Source organism: Grus americana, chromosome 3, assembly GCF_028858705.1.
Source record: "Grus americana isolate bGruAme1 chromosome 3, bGruAme1.mat, whole genome shotgun sequence".
Lineage (NCBI taxonomy): Eukaryota > Metazoa > Chordata > Aves > Gruiformes > Gruidae > Grus > Grus americana.
This window is the reverse complement of record NC_072854.1, coordinates 121,969,574-121,990,577: the sequence shown is the minus strand read 5'-3', so window position 1 is coordinate 121,990,577 and position 21,004 is coordinate 121,969,574. Positions and strand designations below refer to the sequence as shown.

General features: G+C 35.5%; 1 protein-coding gene across 13 annotated transcripts in view; it reads right to left on the bottom strand.

Moving 5' to 3' along the window:
- The window catches only part of USP34 (ubiquitin specific peptidase 34), a 133,639-nt gene that overhangs the window by 94,988 nt on the left and 17,647 nt on the right, over positions 1 to 21,004 (bottom strand). For 8 of the 13 annotated variants that reach the window (XM_054821653.1, XM_054821662.1, XM_054821661.1 and 5 more), the window contains exons 2-7: positions 18,951 to 19,038; positions 15,094 to 15,514; positions 14,786 to 14,827; positions 9,703 to 9,753; positions 9,383 to 9,532; positions 3,943 to 4,010 (exon numbers count right to left, since the gene is read on the bottom strand). In XM_054821653.1, the coding sequence (XP_054677628.1) occupies positions 3,943 to 4,010; positions 9,383 to 9,532; positions 9,703 to 9,753; positions 14,786 to 14,827; positions 15,094 to 15,514; positions 18,951 to 19,038 (820 nt within the window). Of the gene's footprint in view, positions 1 to 3,942; positions 4,011 to 9,382; positions 9,533 to 9,702; positions 9,754 to 14,785; positions 14,828 to 15,093; positions 15,515 to 18,950; positions 19,039 to 21,004 lie in introns of those variants that run through there. The other 5 variants (XM_054821657.1, XM_054821663.1, XM_054821659.1 and 2 more) reach the window with 2 other exon arrangements.

Here is a 21,004-nt window from a genome sequence, read left to right as displayed (position 1 = left end):
AACTTAAAATAATCAGTAAATACATATTATCTACCTTTAAGCAACACATACATTATATTTTTTAAAAAAAAATTAGTCTACTGAAACTATTTAAATTTGCTGGATTTGGGGATAGAGAGAGTTCAGTTTTAAACGTGCAGTTCCATGTTAATGTAATGCTTACAATCACATCTTATGCTTCAGGACTTCAGCTACTCAGCTGTGAAATAATCTTTTTTTCCCTTAATATGACTCCTTTGGACCATAGCTGCAAAAGGGATATCAAGCAGAATGAGTCAGAGCCCCTCCCTCAGTGATATGAAGAATTCATTTAAGAGCCTGCCTATTGTCTCCTGACTTACCTATTCTTTGTATCTACAGCATAAATTTTGAGATTTTTGGAGGAGTGAAATGTTTTTTTGTAATTGAAAACTTCAAGGCTTATTGTAACGAGTTTTTCATGACATTTAGTAGCAAGGAGTGGTCTCAGGCACTCCCATAAAACCCAGATTCTTAAGAAAAGTATTTTTAAGCAGAAGAGTAATTTGAATTCTTTCAGCTGCCTTCTCTCTCACTGTATTCCACAAGAAGCATTGTGGATCAACAATTCTGTCTGGAGCTTCCACTTCCTCTGCATATACCAGTGCTAGGCTTGTGCCCTGTGCCGGGACTACACGGCTAACACGGGAGCAACTGCCACTTGCAATTTCCTCTAAATGTGCTTGAGCACAGAATGTTCTGTTTCTCCCTAACCGGGGCAGAGGCACGAATCCTTCGTAAAAAAATCTCAAGATATATCTTGAAGCAGGAGAGAGGAAAAAGGGAGAGGAGGAAAAAGAGTTAGAACCGAATATGATATTGGTCAGCACTAATGCTACACATCGCTCAGATTTTACCAGAGGAACATTAAGTAGGTAATAGAAACTGTAATGTCAAAGAAAAAAGAATTTTAGGTCTTTTCCTTCATAGCATCCAGCACTTTTGGGTGGCTTATAGAGGCACTTACAACATCAGACATACAACTTTATCTCTTCTCATAAAATTGGACTTTACCGCTAGTTGTCTTTTTAAAGGACAGAACTATGTATGACACTTTCAATCGAGAATCTTGCCACTGAAAAAACACTGTCCTCAAAACATCGTAGTTTATAGCTACTGCTCTCTTGAGGCATTCAATGTCTGGAACCATGCAGAGCATCCCTCACCTCTGATCTTAAGGTAGAAGTCAGCTGGAACCAATGTCTTTTATAAAGAGACATCATCAACAACCTGCCCTCATTTATAATTGCAATAAGCTATGAGTTATTTTCTTGAGTCACTCTGTCAGTAAGTCTTCTTTTTTTCATGAGAATTTTGCAATTTGAAATGCAGAATTCTAAGGTATTAGGATCAATACCTTTCAATGAGGTCAAAAGCACTTTGCTTCCTTATTGAAAGCATGTCCTTTATTTCTTTCCAAAACTGCTTAAAAACATAGGCCCTTCAGAGGCAAGATATGATTGCTAGTGCTCCATCCCTCAGGCAGAAAATAATATTAATTAGTCTTTTTTTAGTAGCAGCAATAATGATGGGATTGTGTCCATGATCGTTGCAAATTCCAGCAGTGGTCTTCTCCACACAAATACACACTTTCCTATTCATTTCATCTAGCCCTAGTAGAAATAACCACAGAACAGGAACATAAAGGTTAACCTCATCTGATAAAAGATGCTACTAAGATGCCAGTCAGGTGATCTCTCTGCTTATGCTGATCAGCACTCCAAAATGCAGCTCTTGCAAGGAATCTCCATGAGCAATAATTTGGACTAACAGTCAATTAAGAGCCCCAGGAGCTCATTCTAGACTAAAAACTTCTCCAAGCCTTCTTTCTTTGCATAACAGCAGAAGGTATTGCAGGATTTCTTTCAAAGGTGCTGTGCTGCTGTGCCCAGGATTATGTTTGCTTTTTTTTTTTTTTAACTAAAGTAAAAAGCAGATGGAGACCTAGAGACTGAAGCTGCTAAGACAAGATCTGTAAGCCTGACAACCACATGGGGTGAGCTGCATATATCAAGAAAGTCATCTTTCACCGAAGGCATCTGTGTTAACTTCTGTCCCATATAAAGCACTAGAGATTATTTTTGTTATATGGCCTCCAAGCTTCATGTCCCACCTCGTAAGTACATCTTCACAAACAAAGCTTTGGATTTCATACTGCTGAGAAATCCCTGATCTCCCATCAGGATTCAGTTGTGAAAAACGGAAACTGGGAGAACATCCCCTTCCTTCTCTAAGCTGCTGGTGTTTCCTATAGGTGTATCCTGTACCAATATTACTGTTCTGATTGACATGAACGTATTGTAAATGCTAAGAACAGACATCAAGAACATTATTTATGGCAAGAAACTGCGAACAAATCACATTTTAAATCAGATGCCAATGTTCTATGGCTAAAGTAAAGAGGAAGAGGAGAACACAGGAAAAAAATCTTCTATTCGTTCCAGTGACCCTAATTACACCTACAGTTAGAAAATGCTTTCAGAATTATAGGATGACAAGCAAGTGAGGATTAACAGCAAAGACTGTAAGCTGTGTTATTCTGTCTCACTCAAGTTCTTTCTTATCAGACTATCTATAATTGTTGATCCTTCAATGCTCTTTTTAATTTCTATACATTGCAGAGAGATAGGTAAGGCTCATGAACCAAATTCCCAGGTACACGAACAACCATTAATGGAATATGTACAGAGACAAGAACTTGAAGATCCTCTGCCTGTCCTTCCTAGATTGCTTCATGATAAGTAATTACCTTTGTAAGATTTCAAAGATGACAGCATTAAAGGAGTGCACACATCTGGACCGTAACTGAAGAGTGCTATGTTTTAATAAAAGATCAGAATTGTCTTCTCTCTGCTGATATCATTTTGGTAGAGACCATGTTATAGAAAGATAGATCAATAGTCAAGCCAGTGCTTAATTTTTTACAGTCAAAATTCTTTACAATTAAAACCAAACCATTTTTAAATTTGAAACATAGTTCTGAACATTTTTCTGTGCACTTTTTTCGTGCCAATGTAATTATTTTTGTTAAGAGTGTGATTACTGGTATAGTTAAGACAATATTATCTGTAAAGGCATATTTATTGCTATGAGGGAAGTAAGCTATGACCAGTATAAGCACATTTCTAATATTACAGTTATAGGAAATCCCGAGCATTGGAGGAGCTGCGGGTCCGTGCAAGAGCAGTGGCCTTTTAGGTTGTCTGCAGCAGAAAAGTTTAATGTTGGGCCACGGGAAGGAGAGTTAGCTGTGACCACACCCCTCCACCTCCAGGCAGACACACATACACAAGATAATTTCATCAGCAGTTCATTGGATTTTCTTCTATTGTCCTGAGAAAGCCAATAAAAATAATCTGCTTGTATAATTAAATATCTTTATAAGTACTTTAGTTTGAAAATGTTTTTCATGATAGGCAGCTTGATACAAAGAAAATCTTTGGGACTGAATATATTTAGATACATAGAAGTGCGAGTAGACTTTTGATCACACTTCAGTTCCTGCCAGCTGGAAATACAGAACATCAAAATGTGAAGCAGTGTTAAAACTCAGTGCAACTCAGTAGATGAAATCTCAATGACTACATATTGCTCTTCTACTTACATCGTCTCATTGCAAATTTTATGTCAAGTTTTATGAAGATACTGCAGTAAGTGAACCCATATTACAATTGAACCTGACACGACATGTCAGAATGGGGCTGGATGTCACACTACAAATGCTATCAACAAGATTGATCTGATGATACTGAAATCAGATAGATGTAAGGAGCTGCCCAAACTAACTCTAAACATTACCTTCACTGTCCTTGATGAAATGATACAGTCAGAGCAACAACTCGAACAATTAAATGTGTATCAGCTGAAATGATAAATAGGTGCTGTCAAAGTCCCACAAGAAAAATTCTTAAATTAAAAATTTACCTGATAACATAAGTCCTAAAGGGTATAATGTGCTGCATGACAGCAGGGATGTGTAGCCATATTCTGATCTATAATGCAAAAACATAAATAGATAAAAATTTCATTAATGACATTTAATGAGAATGGTAAAAAAATGAAATATTGCTTCTACATTTGCACGTGCAACCCCACTTCAAAAAAAGGCTTTGTTGTTGTTTCTCATTCAGCTTCAATTCTTTCGACTTCTTAATTTTCTAATTTTCAAAACTGTTATCTAAAGAATGCTTCTGTGACTTATAAACAGGAGTTGCATCTTTTCTTCTAGTCAATTGGAAAATACAAACTTTGTATAAATAGTATCATACTGCCCAAATATCTCATTTTTGTATTTTCTGTAGTTTCTTCAGTAGGAAAAACTGCTACTCAGTCTTGTGGGGTTTATTTTTCTTTCTTCTTTTAAAGTCTATAAGAAAATGATCCCGCTCTTTCTGTTCCGTGCAAGTAAAATTATTTGACTCGGGTTAATGTTTTGCTTCTTAGTGCTTACATATCCTACAAAATAAAATTATGTTTTATAACCAGTGATTAAGCACAGTTTTTTTACTTCTATATTTGCATTCCCATATTTACCATTCTGCCTTTACCACCTTTGCAAAACCGTATGCAGGAAGAAAATGTATGCAGTGGAAAAAAAACCCTGAAACAGCTATTTAGCACCGCTGTGAGGAAAAGAGGACTAACCAAACTACTTACACAGGCAAAGTTAGAAGTTCCATCTGCATTTCAAAAAGGAATGCTGAGCCTGTTAAACCTGTTACAGAAAGACAACTACGTGCCAGGTAAGGGATCTTGCACAGATGAAACATTAGCAGCTGTTACTACTACCCACATAATTTTAATCATGTGCACACACAAATCTTGTGAATAGCTAACACTATCAGTCACTCAAAGCTGTCATGTCAATTTACATCTCCATGTTTATTCTTGAAAGAATGTTTAAACCTTGTAACTGATGCAATACATTCTGGCTAAGCACCAAATTTTCACCAGGATTTTGGAAAATTCTATACGCAGAAAATCTAAATTCTCCTTCTTGACAGGAGAGAAAAATATTAGGCTGTAGTAAAACTGTATCACCGGCATTTATTTTAAACATTTCCGGAATTAGCCAAATAACTTTTGGAGTCAGTTCTGAAAAAAATCTTTTCAGACTCACTTTTTACAATGCAACTAACACTACACAGTAACAATACTAACCTACTTTGCAAGACAAACCAGCCAAATCTTCACATTGCAAAAAAGACCACATTTGGAATAAATTTCCGAATCCAATTGGCAGTTTCAAGAAGAAAAAAATGCTAACATCCCTAAGATAGAAAGCGTAACTAGAAGATGCTTGTTCTAGAAACAGGAATTAAATAACATTTTGACAAGGAATTGTAAGGATGACACAGATACTATTGTATTTACACAATTTGATTTTTAACACGATGTACTCTTTTGCATATGCAGTATGAAACACAAAGGCAAATATATTTCTTTGTGAAATAAGAGTCGGAAATGTTTTTATAATTTTGTTTTTATAGCTTTCATTGTTCATAGTAATTTCCACTCTGTATTAAGTCAAACTTGTAAAGCCATTTCATTCATCTGTGTACTTGCATTACATACAACCTTCATCTTCAGAATTGAATTAATGGATAATTTCACATGTTATAAATGAAAATGTAATTTTCATCATGAACTCAAATATAAATATACTAAATTACTTAAATGAAATGACATAGAATAACATATATAAAATTACATGAGCAGCTGTGTGGTGCTTAATTACTGGCTGGGGTTAAACCATGACAATAACATATAAAATTACATTTAAAATCCACAGCTTTGATCATACTTTTTTTTTGCTTCCACCTGCTTATAAGACAAAGTATTTACTGCATCTGTTCTGTTCTCAAGCTTCAGAGATTTTCGCTTTTTTTATTATTTGCTCTTTATCATAGGTAGTTCATTTCCAAAAGGCAGTGCGTCTCAACAGTTTTTACTTCTGACTTAAGTTTTGAAGTTTCATACAGGAAAATTAACCCAATATTTTGGAAACCATCAGCATTATTTCAATTAATGCACCTCTACTGAGAGGGCAGTTATTCCTCCACAACATCCACAAAACTGGAATGGTAGAGAATGAAGTAATGACAGGCTGTTTCAGTGAGGTTTAAACTCTGCACAGAACAAGCTGTTGGTCGCTGATTTCTCTGTGTCTGCTAGTTTTTTAAGGAGACGAACACAATATCAGGTAGTTAGACTGAGCAAATACCACAGAATATGAAATGTGGGAAAAATAGAGGAACCAAGTATCTAACTAAAAAAAACAGTAAAGAAATATCCTGAGAAGGAACAGTAAGTCCTACCACAATAGAGGTTGCTAAGAAAGCATCTTGCAGAGCCATGAGCTACAGAAAAAGACAGAGTGCCAACTAGCCAACTCTCTGCATGAAGTAAATTGCATTACATTACATTTGCTGGCTTTATTTTTACAAACATAAGCTTGTCTGACAAAGACATTTACTCAAATGAGATTTGCTGGATAAAAAAATTCAAGGAAACATCTTTTCAATAATTTTAGTGTCTTCTATAAAAAGGAGACACCAGTAATCACAAACAAGTAGCTGAGTTCCCCACAGACTTTACTAATTTGTGGTAGTGGTCTTCTCTTACATGCACCTGTAGAGCGCACATAATGGGATATTCACCTTCCTTTGTAGAACAGAGCAAATGCTTTCCACACCACTCTGCAGCCTTGTCTGCTAAAAGCTGAATGTTACTGGCTTTCAGCAAATTATTTCTTTGACTTCACTTTACCATTTCCAACTTCAGCCATTCTACTTCCTGGAGCTTACTACTAAGCCTAACTTTTTAATGAGAAATTGATCGGTTCATCCACACTACAATCCTTCTAAAAACATTTTTGAAAAATTTAAGGTAGTAGCTAAACAACTCATTCATCTCACAGACTTCAAAATAAATTCCAGCATGGATATTTCTAAGAGTTTTTACAATAACGGCCACTCTCAAGAGTTAGTACAACTGTGAAAATCTATTTAAGAGTTACTACACACAATGGTTCCGGCTTTACACATTGTGAACCAGTTACAGTTGACATTGCAGAGCTGTTCACTTGAGCTATTATCAACCAGGTCATTCATAAATCTCACACTATCTATAAATCCCATAAAGCCAAATGCATTGGGATAAAACCAAGTCAGATTAACAGAGTTCTTACTGAGATCACCAATATTTTGTTCACAAAAACCACAGTTTTGTGAATGCTTCTTTTTATTTTATTGGACTTTGGTATTTCATTTCACAATCAGAAACGTTTATTAAATTATTTATAATTACCTAACTTATATGAATAATACAGTGAGATGATATGAAAAGAAACAGGGAAAGAGAAACATTATGTCAAAATTAGAAGCTTATGGACTTACAGAGGTAGAGATTTTTTTTTTTTTAATATCAGCAAGGTAAAATGTATTTTATCAAAAAAAATTAGCTGCCTCATTTGGAACTAATAAACATGGCATTTGAAAGTCAGATGCACTGCTGACAAGTACACTGAGTGACACCAAAATGCGGGAAGTGGATGAATAAAGCCCATTACATATAAAACATTTTCTTGTACCTTCCTGTAGTGAACTGACAGATAAAATCTAAAGATAATTTTAAAAAAAAAAAAACAGTTTTCCTCTAACTCACACAGATTTGACAGCAAAGCCAGACAGAGTTCAGAAGAAAGATTCCAGTTGAATGGTAAAAGATACAATGCTGGAAGAGATTGTAGAAACAGTACTTCTACTGGTTATGGTTTGGGATGAATTTCATTTTATCTGGCAGGTTTAGCCATAGCATTCATCTAAAATAGCCGCAAAAGACCGCTAAATGTATTACCTACTAGAACAGAAGATAAATGCAAAGTTGCTAAGTAATTATCTGAAAGGAGAAACTTTGCTGAGAAGTATTTTGGGTTAGGGCACATCACTAAGAATAAAGAAAATAAACAATTTACGTGGAGAAAAACAAAAAAGGCAGATGCAGTTTATAAATGTACGCTGCTATGGGATATCTAGGAAATGGGATTTGCAGTCAGAATGCTTGTTGAAAAAAATGCTGGTGTCATAGGGAGCTGCCACTCATTGTTCAGAACAGTTTTGCCCATTTTCACAGAAAATAAAATAAAAATAGACATGCAAAAATGTTTGGTTCCATGACCAAAATTTACTTCTAAACCAGAATAGCCTACAAGACCATACACTTTCAGCAGATGGTTTGATGAAGACTGCAGGCTGTGCTGACAACAGCTAGAGATGAAGAACTCATCAGATTATCACTTGAAAGCTCATCAGATCATACAGAAAGGGCCAGAAGATAACGTATCTCCACAATTTAACATACAGAGGGGTCCTGCAACACTCGTCCTATGCAAGCTTACAAGAACGGAGCATATCACGGCCTTAGCAATTTGTTCTCTGACCTACAAGTTAAGAACCTTTACATTAAAAGCATCAGGAGTGAGTAATATAGATCACCAACACTAGCGTTATTTCAGTCACTGGTTGCTTCTATGCAAACATATTCCAATACTTATTTAGAAAATCATCCTGGCTGGTCAGTAACAGCAACAAGGAAGGAGGGAAGACGTGTGGAAGGAAGGATCTGATTTTAAGTATTTCAAATTGCAATCAATGTCAAAATTACGTTAAACTCACTTCATACAAGGCATAACAAACTACTGTTTTCCTTTTCATCCATCTGTAACATCCACAAGACAGGTCATGACTTCACATTCTCACATTACACTAAGTCTTCACATGTCCTTCCTCAGAGACTGGTTTTTATTTCTATTGCCAATCTCCTTCAAATCTCCACTAAAATAAATTTGTAATTCTGCTAGTAAAAAAATCACTATTATTTCAAAATGGAGAAATGATGAAGGATATGTATTCTAAAGCTAAGTGAAAATAAAAGATAGTTACCTCCATGCTGCAAATGTGTATAATGATACAAAATCACAGGAAATTGAGACGAAAAGAAATCCATAGGCTTTTCCTTTGTGCCTCATAGGAAATAGGTGGAAAGTTAATAAAGCCTGAAGAAGCTTAAAACATTTCCATGACACAATTTCAGGGACAGAAATGACCTCTGACAATGTTCTTAGAAGTATTTTCTGGGGCAGTTATAATCTTCACATCTAGATATAAACTTGCAAAACTACTTGTGTGCTTACAAGAGACATACGGGGTTTGGATGATGAAATGCTCAGTGGACCAGCAAATATCACATTCCTAACAAGGAAAATTTTAGTGTTTTTCTCCCTCCCTGGTCCTACAGAATTTTCCAAACTTCAGTCCTTCTACTTTTTGTGTTTAACATTAAAGAATTTAAAGAAAATACTTACATTAGATACCACTGTGATAAATGCATGTGCTATAAGAAATGGCAGTGTCTCAGGGGTTCCATATTCGAAACAATCCTTCATGAGGGAAAGGCCATTTTTTCCACAAAACAGACAAACATAACGAAGCAAGTGCAATGGTACTTCTACATCCTAGAAATATTTAAAAAGAAATTAAAATTTGAACAATCAATACTAGATCCATTCAGACATACGGGAAATTCAAAAGCTACATTAGTATAACAGAAATCTATACGGAGGAGCAAACATGGCTACTTTAAGTTTCTAGGAAATGCGCACCTATTTAAAAATGGACAACTTACATTCATATCACAGAACGCCCCTAATATATTGCTTTCTTGAGCAGAAATATCCTGTTTAAAAAGAAAAAATAAAATTAACTGAAGCAATAAAAATACATAGAACATAGAACAAAACAACTGACCATTAACAGATATTACAGTCAACTAACAGAAAAATACAAAATCCTAATTTAGAAGACAGAAGCTCAAGCTTTGCTCCACTTTTACATTGCAAAACACACTTTTCCAGTTCACCATTTTACCTTTTTAAGATGTACTTATAAGCACACAAATAGACACATAGGATGACATTTCAGTGGTGGCTTTCAATAACTGGATTAACAGGTCATTCTTCAATCCCACTCCCCTTCAGATCACCAATTTTTTTCAACACGAATACTGCAAAGGGGATAGTCTGGCACACTAGCTGCACACCAGCCTGAGAATTACAGAACGAACCAATCTAGGTGTTTTTGAACGCAATTTTTGTATAAAGATGAGACATATACCCAAACATCTGAATTTAGATGAAACGTAGGATGTTCTACAATCCTACATTTAATGACTTAAGGGGCTAAACTGTCAAATTATTCATTCCCATCAGAACATTAAAATTCTTTAACTTCAACTACTATACTCTGGTACATATAACAAAACACATCATATAAAATAAATGTCTTTATAGGATTAAGCTAAATAAAGAGAGGGAAGGAATTGTGTCACCCTATCAATCTGTTAGCTATCTGCTGCAACAAGAAATGTATTTTCCAGTAGTACTACACTGAAAAGGGTTTGGAAAAATAGCTTTTCTTTTTAATGTTCACAACATCCACTTGTTGGCAGTATAAAGCAGGAATTTTCTTTATTAGGGTTGTTACACGTATTGTGTGTATCTTGCATATGGCTGGGGGCAAAAGGGCACTGAAGATATCATAAAACCTGACTGTAAAACCGCAACATTGCCATGGATACTTGCAGGTAGTTACAACACACATTCTTCTCCTTCCCACCCCTCCATGCCAAACACCCAGTTCTCAAATTTACAAATCAAATGTAAGCTTAACAAAGTTAAGTTTTTTAATGAAGTTTCCTGAATATATTTCACATAGCTGTGTAGGAGTAAGCTTCATAAAACTGTACCAAAGGATGCTGGAGGCAAGCAATTTTGGATGGATTAAGTGTGATACAAACATTTTGAATTGTTCAATATGCTTATATTATATCCAAGCATTTATTTTCTTTTTTATTCTGCTGAACTCTAAGTCATGCCTGAACTCGTGATACTCTAACAGTTATTTTTAAAACAGCTTTGAAGCCAGTAGGTGGTATGTTTTCAAGTAGCAAGAAAAGGTGTTCAGCACTCTGCTCATGAAAACTGCAGAAATAGTGTGAGAAATTTCATTAGTGTCCTTGAATAAAACAGAGACTTGCTGTCAAGTGAACTACAGTTCTTAGAATACAGGAATCAAAAACTCATGGAGGTCTGTTGCACAAGTCCTGCAAAGCTTACTAAAAGTGTTGCAGTTGAGAGATTGAGTCTGGAAATGTGACTTCTGTTCTTGCAGATGTGAAACAGAATAGAGAGAGAAATCGTTAAGATCAAGTTTATAAGGAAATAGAAGAATTCTTCATGGGAATCTAATATGGCATTTAAAACCACCATCACTTCAGATAAAATGTACTAGCGGAGGTCTGACATGGACACAATCTCGGTGGAGGGCACTTAACTTGGGCTATCTTCCAAGAAAATATTTACTTAAAAAGAAGCAGCAGAGATAGCAAGACTCTAGAGAACCAGGGACTATAGCTACAAACACCTAAACAACTGATTTTTTTCCTCTTTCATTTCATCCTCTGTCAAGAACTGCTAAATGGTTGGGTAACTCCCTCCAGCTTCATTGTTCATTCTGAGACAGTGCAAAGTTCAGGAGTGCATTTACATCGTTGCTTCTTTCTGTACAGGATTTTAAGAGCCTCCATTTTCTAGATTTTTATTTTCCCTCTTAAGTGTCCATTCTAGGTATTACTCCTGCTGCACAGAATGAAAAGTAGAATAAAGCATACAGTCTTAAAATACCCTGTATGCAAGATCTCCTAAGTGATACACCACACCTCCCTCCCCCCCATAAAATTAACTAATTCAAAGGTAAGAACATTTCTCAAAAACACCAACCATATTTGTAAAAATATTTTGAGTTAATTTTGTTTAGGATGAAAAACAGACACAAAGGCCTCTCTCTCTGGGCACCAAAAATATTGGTAGATTTCAACAGAAGCAAATGGTGTGTTTCCAGATGTTATCTTTACAGCTTTTTTTCAATATTTATGTCCTGAAGTGGGTTAACCTCTAACTGATTGTAACTAAGTGTGCTGATTTTGGAAATCTAAACCTAGTAGAAAGACCTTTTTCATTAGGTTTCTCATCAGTTTAAGCAAAGTTGCAACAAACATTCTGTCTATACAGATTCATTTTACACAGTTCAAGACTACAGACTTGTCAATATGCTTGATTTACATCCACATGATGTAGTTTCACTGTCCTCTATACAGCATACTCCTGTGACATTTCTGCCCCCTGCAAGGCCACTAGTTCACGGTAGCTTCTGCTGTCAAGAGTACACAGCCCTTCTAGCTACAAATCAGACTTCCATGGTCTTCAGTCTCTCACTTCAGAAATGTTGTAAGGGACAAAAATAATTCTTAGCCCGTATGATTTAAGGAGAGAATCCATAGGATGATATACTGGCAGATACCCTTTTGACTACCAGATCTTGCTTTGCTGTTCATTTTCATCCAATTTCATGAACTCCTAAACTACTTCCACACGAATGTTTTTCTGCTCCACTAGATGGTCAAGTGTAAAACAGCTTTGGCAAGCACCTGAGAAGAGGATTAGACTTCAAGACTTGTCCTCTGTCTGCTGCCATTAGGAACAAAGATCTTGGAAGTGTATGCAGAGCAAAAGCTAAGAGTGATACTGACTGCTAATCGTTACCAGAAGGTAACAATACCATGTGAAAGCCTTGCATTGGAATTTTTTTAATGACAGCCTAATTGGCCATTTCTAGGCAAGGAGAAATCTTACTGGACGTGATGACTCAATGAAATTGTGTCAATTCACCTCAAGAATCCAGAAAAAGGAATTTCTGAAGTCAGTGACAGTGGGGATTGGAGTCTGTTTTGCATCAGAAAATTTCCCTTTTTCCAGGGCAAAAGAAATGCTTAGAGGGAGAGCTACACCAGCTTCTCCCAACAAATTCTTGTCAGATTTGGCCTGTTCAGGAATCTGTTTAGCTTACAAGTACGGATGATACACTTAAAACAGGGATTTTTATTTTATGATCCCCTGAGGACTGAGTCCAAGCCTGAAAGTGCTCCCATTACCGTGACTAGTAACTTGTCTTAATTCAACTAAGACATGCTCTAGACTGAAATCCAAAATTAAATTCTAAACCTCAGTAAATGAGTTACTCATGGCAGCAGAAAGTTTTGACATTAAAATAGCTAACATTACTACTTTAGAATAACAGGACCCTCGTGCTTCCTAAATATAGGAGATCTCAGTTTGTGAGAAAAATGATTGATGCTGGGAGCTTTTAAATGCAAATCCCCTCAAAAAAAGGAAAAAGGTACACAACAAATATGGCAGGCTAGCATACTTCTGTAATCCATAGCTGCAAACACAAAAACTCTAGCAGAAAAGCAAAAGTCTTCTCCCTCACTTGCCTGTACCTCAGGAAAGTGTTTTTCCATTCTCAGCTTCCCTTTAAGTTATGTTTTTAGGATAGCTAATGAATATATTCAATAATTCAAATGATCAACAAACCACACATTCTAGTATGTGTAGAGTGATAGCCAGTCACAGCACAGCAGTCTACAGCGTACCTGTGTCCAAATCACTTTATGGCTGCACATCAAGTGAAAAAGAAATCCCATCGAGCACTTTGGGATTTTCTTTTTATCATTTGGAAGTGAAATTGAAAGAGAAAAAAAATACATGAATTTGTCATTTAAAAGAAGCACATGTGCTTATACACAGAAAAGCTGTTCCAGAATTGTTCATTGCATATTCCTATGAAGCTAGTTTCAGTAGGCGTCCCACAGGAGTACAAAAGATAAATCACTTCAGTTGTCATTGATTTATTATTTTTTTAACTGACAGAATAGATCTACCCTTTTCAATTCCTACTTGCAGAAGCTGAACTACAAATTTATTTATGTATGGTGAAAGTTTAAAAGACAGGCCAAAATGAATGCTGGGAAACCCAAAATCCACAAACCCTAACTTTGCCTCATTTTTCTACACACATATATTTGTGAAACAACCTTTGTTAATTTATGCCCATATGTTTTGGAACAAGAGAAGAAACCAAAATCCAGCCCACCCAAAAACCCCACTATGTTGTGGATTTTAACTAGATTTATTGTCAGATATGGCAGGATTCATTGAACAAGAACTGATTTTATCACTCCAGAACACATAACCAAAAATTATATATGACTTGGTATCTTCTTATTTTGGACTTAAGTTTAAAAAGGAAACTTAACCACTCAGAGCTCCAACAGAACTCCCAAAACTCTCTAAAATAAAAAATAAAAAAAGACTGGGTTAACTGTAGTTTAATTCTCCACTTTGACTTTTGAGAAAGTTTGTTGGATAGAAGCTTTCTTCATATAGCTAAATATACATCTTCTTTGCATATAAATATTGTAAAAGAACTGTTTATTTGTTATTAGACTACCACAAGTTGGATGAAAACCCAACCTTTCCAAGAACTATATTTTTTCAACTAGAAAACGCTAACATCATGTTTATTTCAGAAACTGTGAATTAAAGACGTTGCAGGACTTCTGAAAATTTTTTTTGTTTGGTGTTTTTTTCAGAAGACAATAGCAAAAATGTGAACGATAGCCATAACAAATATCACAGAGAAAAATCAGCACTGTAGAACAAAGCTACTTGTGTAGAGCTCAGTTATTCCAGTCAATTAAACAGCTGTTCTAACAAGTAAGTTTGGTCTTGCACAAAGTTTAGCTTATGAAGCTTTGCTTCTAGAACCATAGACTGTAATGAAAAGAAATTAGTAAACTATTAATGGGTTACCTTCTGGAAGAAAGGCTTCGCTATAGTCCCCTTTTTGCCTTCCTGTTATTTAAACAGTACAATAATTCAGTGTACAGTTCCATCCAACACTTATCAATATATTACCTATAACAATTAAGCATATTTTAAAGAAAGTGTAAGAGTATGTGTCATTTAAAAAGTTTCTCTGAAAAGTTCTGAGTTCAACAGGAGAGCTGAATTTGCCCATCCTGTGTGAAAGCAACTATCACCAAACACGCACAGTCTACTCATTAATGAGAACAAATAACCTTTCACAAAATAAATATACACATAAAGATAAGATATACCTCTATTGTGGGATGAGTATTATGCTTATAAGCAGTGTACAGAGGAAACTGAATCTGAAAGATTTTTGCCACACACAGCAACAACTTTTCCTTTTCATCAGTGCTCCATAAGCTAAAAGCATCAGTGTTCTTTGCAGACTCCTCCTCTGTCAGGATACAAGTTCTTGCAGAATCTAATTTTTTCTCTATAGATTTTTGCCGTTCTCCGTTTTCTTCTTCATGAGACTCTCTTTCTACATTCAGGGGCTCATCAGCATGATTACTCTGATCTTGCCATGTTGAATCTATATTAATAGTGCAATGTTTACAGAGCTGGTCCCGCAGAGCTTGAACTTGGGCAATCACTAAGTTAATAAGCGCACATACTACTTGGTTAAAGATCTCCAAATGTTTATACTCCTTGAAACAGCACAGACATTGTCTGTAAGAAAACAGAAAAAAAATAAAAAATAAAATTCCTGAAATAGCTAAAATCAGAACAGGTAACTGACCAAAAGGACTCTTCACATTAAAACATTTTAAATAACAAAATATTTGACAGACCCATAAAAGTAAGGAAATCCAAATGAAACAGACTACCCAGCAACAAGTGGGAGTCACAAAGCTTTCCTTAAACCCTGTAAACATCCCATTATTTCCAAATGCTCACCAAAACTGTGAAGTCCCTGTTATCGTTTAGCAGCTGCCACTGTGAGTAAACTACACAAAAGAAATCTTAAGGGCAAGGTCACCGTACTACTAAAGAAGCAATGTTCTTCAGTATGTTCCTTAATCGGTTTCGTCACGCTGCTTTTTTTCTCTATTGATATTTATTGCAACAAATCACCTGACATGCTCGTCAGCGGTGTAAGAACTAAGCACTGTGGTTTTTAAATCAACAGGGCTGTAAAATAGTTTTATTTTTAATTGAGTATTTAAGCTCACTTCCTTTATCTGCATTTGGATAGAAACCCTATGCACATTGGTACCCTTTACCCATATGGGAAAAAGCAGTATCAAGCATCTTCATTCATTTCTTCACTATGTAGGCTCAGAGATTATTCCTCCGAATATCTACTGATACACTATAAACTGAAAAGAACAAGGGGGAAAACTATACACCATCCCTTTATCAATATAGTAAGAAAAATCAATCAAATCATCAAGTTAGAAAACTCTGTAATAAGGTCTAGTTGTGGGCAAGGATAACTATATATGTCAAAGAGATTCTGGATGCACGAAATCCCCCAAGACGGATACCCTAGCACCTAGTGTCTGGGAACATTTACTTCTTCCAGAAAAAGAAGCAATCTCCTCATTCTGAAAAAAAGGCAGAGGATATTGCCCTAAAAGGATCTAAATCCTAGAGAACATAGAGAAGAAAGCAAGCAATAAGCAATTTTAGTCTTCAATGAAGACTAAAATTAAAGGCTAAATGCTTGTAACAAAATCTTTGAGATGGAGTCAGCTCTTTCTCACTCAAATTCTACTAAATGACGTAACTGCTATATAAACTAGTAGCTGTCTTACAGTAGAGACCTTTCTCCTGTTACATGGAGAACAATGAACTCCAGTCCACGATTCTCAGAAACGAAAATAATAAAAAAAAGTTACACATACAACTTCTGAAAGAAATTAGCAGGCAAAAGATGGGGCAAAAAAATCATCAATAAGTAGTGATTAAAAACATCTTCTGCAAAGCATAGCATTTAATCTAGAAACTGGGCTTAATAAATCATAATTTGCAAGAAAAAACAAAGACAGAGAACTCAGAACTGTGACAGGTAGAGGGTGCTGCCCCTCTTGAGGGAATGAAACATGCCCTTGAGCTACAGCTCTTAAAGCTGAATACATTCTGAATACAAATATTTCGATATGTAACAGTGGGTTAGACATAAGGATAACATTCAGTATTCTCTAATCCCAGCACAGACAAAGTGATGGAAGCATCTGAAACCTTTTGTTCAGTCTATCCGGGAAGAAAATTCCTTTTCATATTGTGTAAGTGGAGTGTTTTCGCCCATTTGAAAAACAGATTTTGTGATTTACTTGTAAATGTATTTTCATATTAACGAATTACAACAACGAATTGCAGGCAAAACCAAGTGTATCCTCAAGCATTTATCCTTGGGGGAAACTATGTACAACAGATCCATCACTTATGCCTACAAATTACTACTCTGCTTGGCTGTAACAAATTATTCTCAATAATAATGAAAATAAAGTCTGGTGACAACTTCTCCCATATCTGTATCTGAATGCCAACCAATATCGGATAATTCTCTATCGGGCAAAGGCACGTTTTTTTTCAAGACAGAGGTGTGTGCAAAACCTCTAGGTCTTCATGTATCTGAATGTGTTCACAGGAAGAAGAGCTCCACCAAAAATTAAAGATCGATGAAAAAATAAGTTTGCTACAAATATGATTTCTTTGAACATAACAATTTCCAGAAGAAAACTGAAATGGAAACACCACTACATGCAGATGGAAGAAAAAGGTATTCTTCAGGCTGAGTTGCCAATTGATCTTCTGAAGGAAAGCAGACACTTAAACTACAGGTTAACAAAAAAGTAGATCTTAAGGAAGGCCTCAAGCATGAAACAACAAGCAGAACTCTCAAAAGCCCATTTGACAGAGTACAAACAGGACATGAAATTAAAATGTAAAGTAGAAGTCCTTCCTGTGGCCTTTCTGCTAGACTCTGCTTTGAATAGGTTAAGGACTGTTTTCCATACTCTTATATAGCATGACACCATACACATGGAAGGTAAAAAGAAACGAGAAGAAAATAAAGAGTTAAATGTTATGTAGTCTTTATTTTTTCTTCAGGTTGGATTTGTCATGCTATAGCTGTTGAACAGAACAAAACTCTAAACAGATGATGACCTGGAAAATGACTAGGTTGCGATTGTTCTCAGACAAACTTGGGATCTAGGATCTGTCAAGAAATGACAGGATTCTGGTTTTTGTTGCTGCTGTTTATTTTGATTTAAAATTCCTTCTCTGTGTCTAATAGCATATTGCAGAAGATAATGAATTTGCTCTGAGTGCCTTCTTTTGGCAGAATGAGGAAGAAGAAGATTCCACTTTTGCAGGTATCCAAAGTGTGACATTCCTTTTTTTCTTTTGGAGTTTTCTAAATACCAGAATAATGTTTTCCAATTTATTCTCTATGCTTTTCCTAATATTTCTTACAATTCAGTTTGGTCTTGTGACCACTGCTGAACACTGAATTCCAAACATCCTTACTGTAGATTCTTTCTCAAAAACTAATATCCATACAATTCCTTGTGCTGGAAAAAAATAAGTAGCTGTGAGGTAGACTACTTGAAAAAAACCTAACACAACACACCAACAACAGTAATTTAAATTCTAGATTAAAAGGAACAACATAATTGATTTAAGACAAACATGTGCAAAGGATTTTCTTTATCAGTTTAGTAGCTACAGGCTGCAACCGTTCACCATCTTGACTCAGAGTAATATGGCATTGAGAAAAATTTAACATGATGGTCCCATTCACTGTAATCTTTTCTTAAATTCTTCTTACACTACCCTGCCGCCACAGAAGGTAGTCAGAAATTTTCATGTTAAAGCAGCAACACAGATTATTTGTCATTGCAATATAGCCATTTATTCCTACACAATTATTACAGCATCCAGACTGCCAATCAGATTCAAAATATACTTTGCTCAAAACACACTAATATGTTTATTTTTATTGTCTAAGTAGTAAAATGTCCTTACTCTCCAAGTATCACTTAGCTGCACATTAATAACTTCCCATTCTAATTCACTCTACTGAATCTTTTTTAAGACGGGAAAACCTACTGTTGAGATCCAGTATCATCAACACTCAAACTCAATTCAAAATTACCTTTGTGTCCAGGAATTGATGTAAGCAAATATCTTGAGAGCATGTTCCTTTCTGAGCTGCAACCCATCAGTACCTTCAATGTCTGATACTAAAAAAAAAAAACAAAATCAAACATATTAGTAGCAAGAAAAGCCCCACGCAACTGCTCTATTTTTGTTAGAAATTATATTTGATAGTATTAAAAATAAAAAAATGTATTTTGTAAATATATTTTCATATTGGAAACTGAAGTCCTCAGCCAAATCTACGTATTTTTTGCTTTAGTAAACAAAGGTAAGGTTTAGATGCAACTAACTTGAAAACAGAAGCTGCACAGTATTCTTGAATACTGCTGTGAAAATTAGTGATTGAGTACAGCCCCTTCTTCTAATCCTCCTCTTATGAAATACTCTTCATAAGCTTCACTGGGAACTACTGATTAATGTGCACTTTCAAATATGAATCTTCTTCAACAATCTTACTCATTAACCAGGTGTGGTTTCCCCCTCCCCCCCGATTTTAAAAGTCTGCATTTTGAGATGACCATGAGACCTTAACTTCCTTTTCCTCATCAGATAAAGATCAAGGAGAAAAAAAAAAACAAAACCCCAAAACAAAAAACAACAAAACTATCAAGAACAATGTGCAATGTATGTATAAAGTCATTAGTTATTTCAGACTAGCTAAGTTGATGATTATTACTTTCAATATAGACATGTCTATATTTAACATGACATTTAACCATAATGAATCACTAATTGGCAAAATGATAAACGCTTACCACATTTATTACGGCCGGAAACCAGAACAGTTATGTACTGAATTCAAAACCCAAATATTTCAATGAGGTATTATCAAATGTCCCGCTTCCATTAAAAAATGCTTATACACTCTAATACGCCAAACACCAGTAGCAGTCTACATCTCCACTTATGCATCAACCAATTATGTATCAGCACACTGGATTCTGTCTACTGACCACAAATCTTTCCCCAACTATCAATGCAAAATTCTTATTTCCTCCTTGTCCTGAATTTCTATACACTTCTACAGTTATCACTACACAAATTGAGCATGTCAGCGTTCCTTTTAAGTTGACCGTTTAATTTATAACAAAAGTATTCATGTTCACATTTCACGTGAAATTTCAAGTACTACATGCTCACAAATCTACTTCACACACAAACTGTGTGGGAAAGGTTCTCTAACAGAAGCAAGCTTTTCAGAATCCCTACCTCAACCTCTTTTCCAACCTCAGCCTTATGAGGTCCTCTGTGATCTATTAATACAGGTTTCCAAAAACTAAACCTAATCAAAGTTTGCTGGCACAGATTAGAAAGTAAAGTTCAGAAGAACACCACTTCAATAATCACACAAAAAACCAACTTATGACTTCTTTGAAATAAGGACATTACATATGCACATACATACATACTTTCATATATATATACACGCACGCACACAAATATAAAAATACCCAAAAAGTAGTCACTCAGTAGGATACCATTGAACTTTAAAAATCACTTTTCTGTCTCACTCCTAGAAGGCTTCAAAGATCCCTAAGTAACACTGGACAAAGTACAAAATTGACAAGCAGGCTAAGAGATGAGTTTCACTTGATACTACTTTTTATTTTAAACACCACAAATTACCATGACACTTGACTCTCTTAAGGCCAAAGCACAGCGCTGAAGAAATCAACAACTCTCTGTCAAACAATTTAGGTCAAGCTTACCATAAAAGACAGATTCTCAACTATAGACAGTATCTAAAAAAATACTTGCCCAGCATAAAAGGTTCATAAAACCTTCATTTTCTGAATTTTGTGAGCATTGTTTCATTCAGATGAATTCCTTCAAACCTGACACAAAAACTGTTGACAATAATTTAGCAGCAACAAACCTGATTCTAACTTGTAGGACTTTAACATATACATTTATAAAACTTCCTTCATCCCCACATCACCCTACTTAAAAACCACATACTCTAACAAGTAGGACAGTAACTCCTAACTTCCAGAGCAGCCTTTTTACTCCAACAGTCTGAAATGCTCCCAAATTTCCCCTCTATGAGAT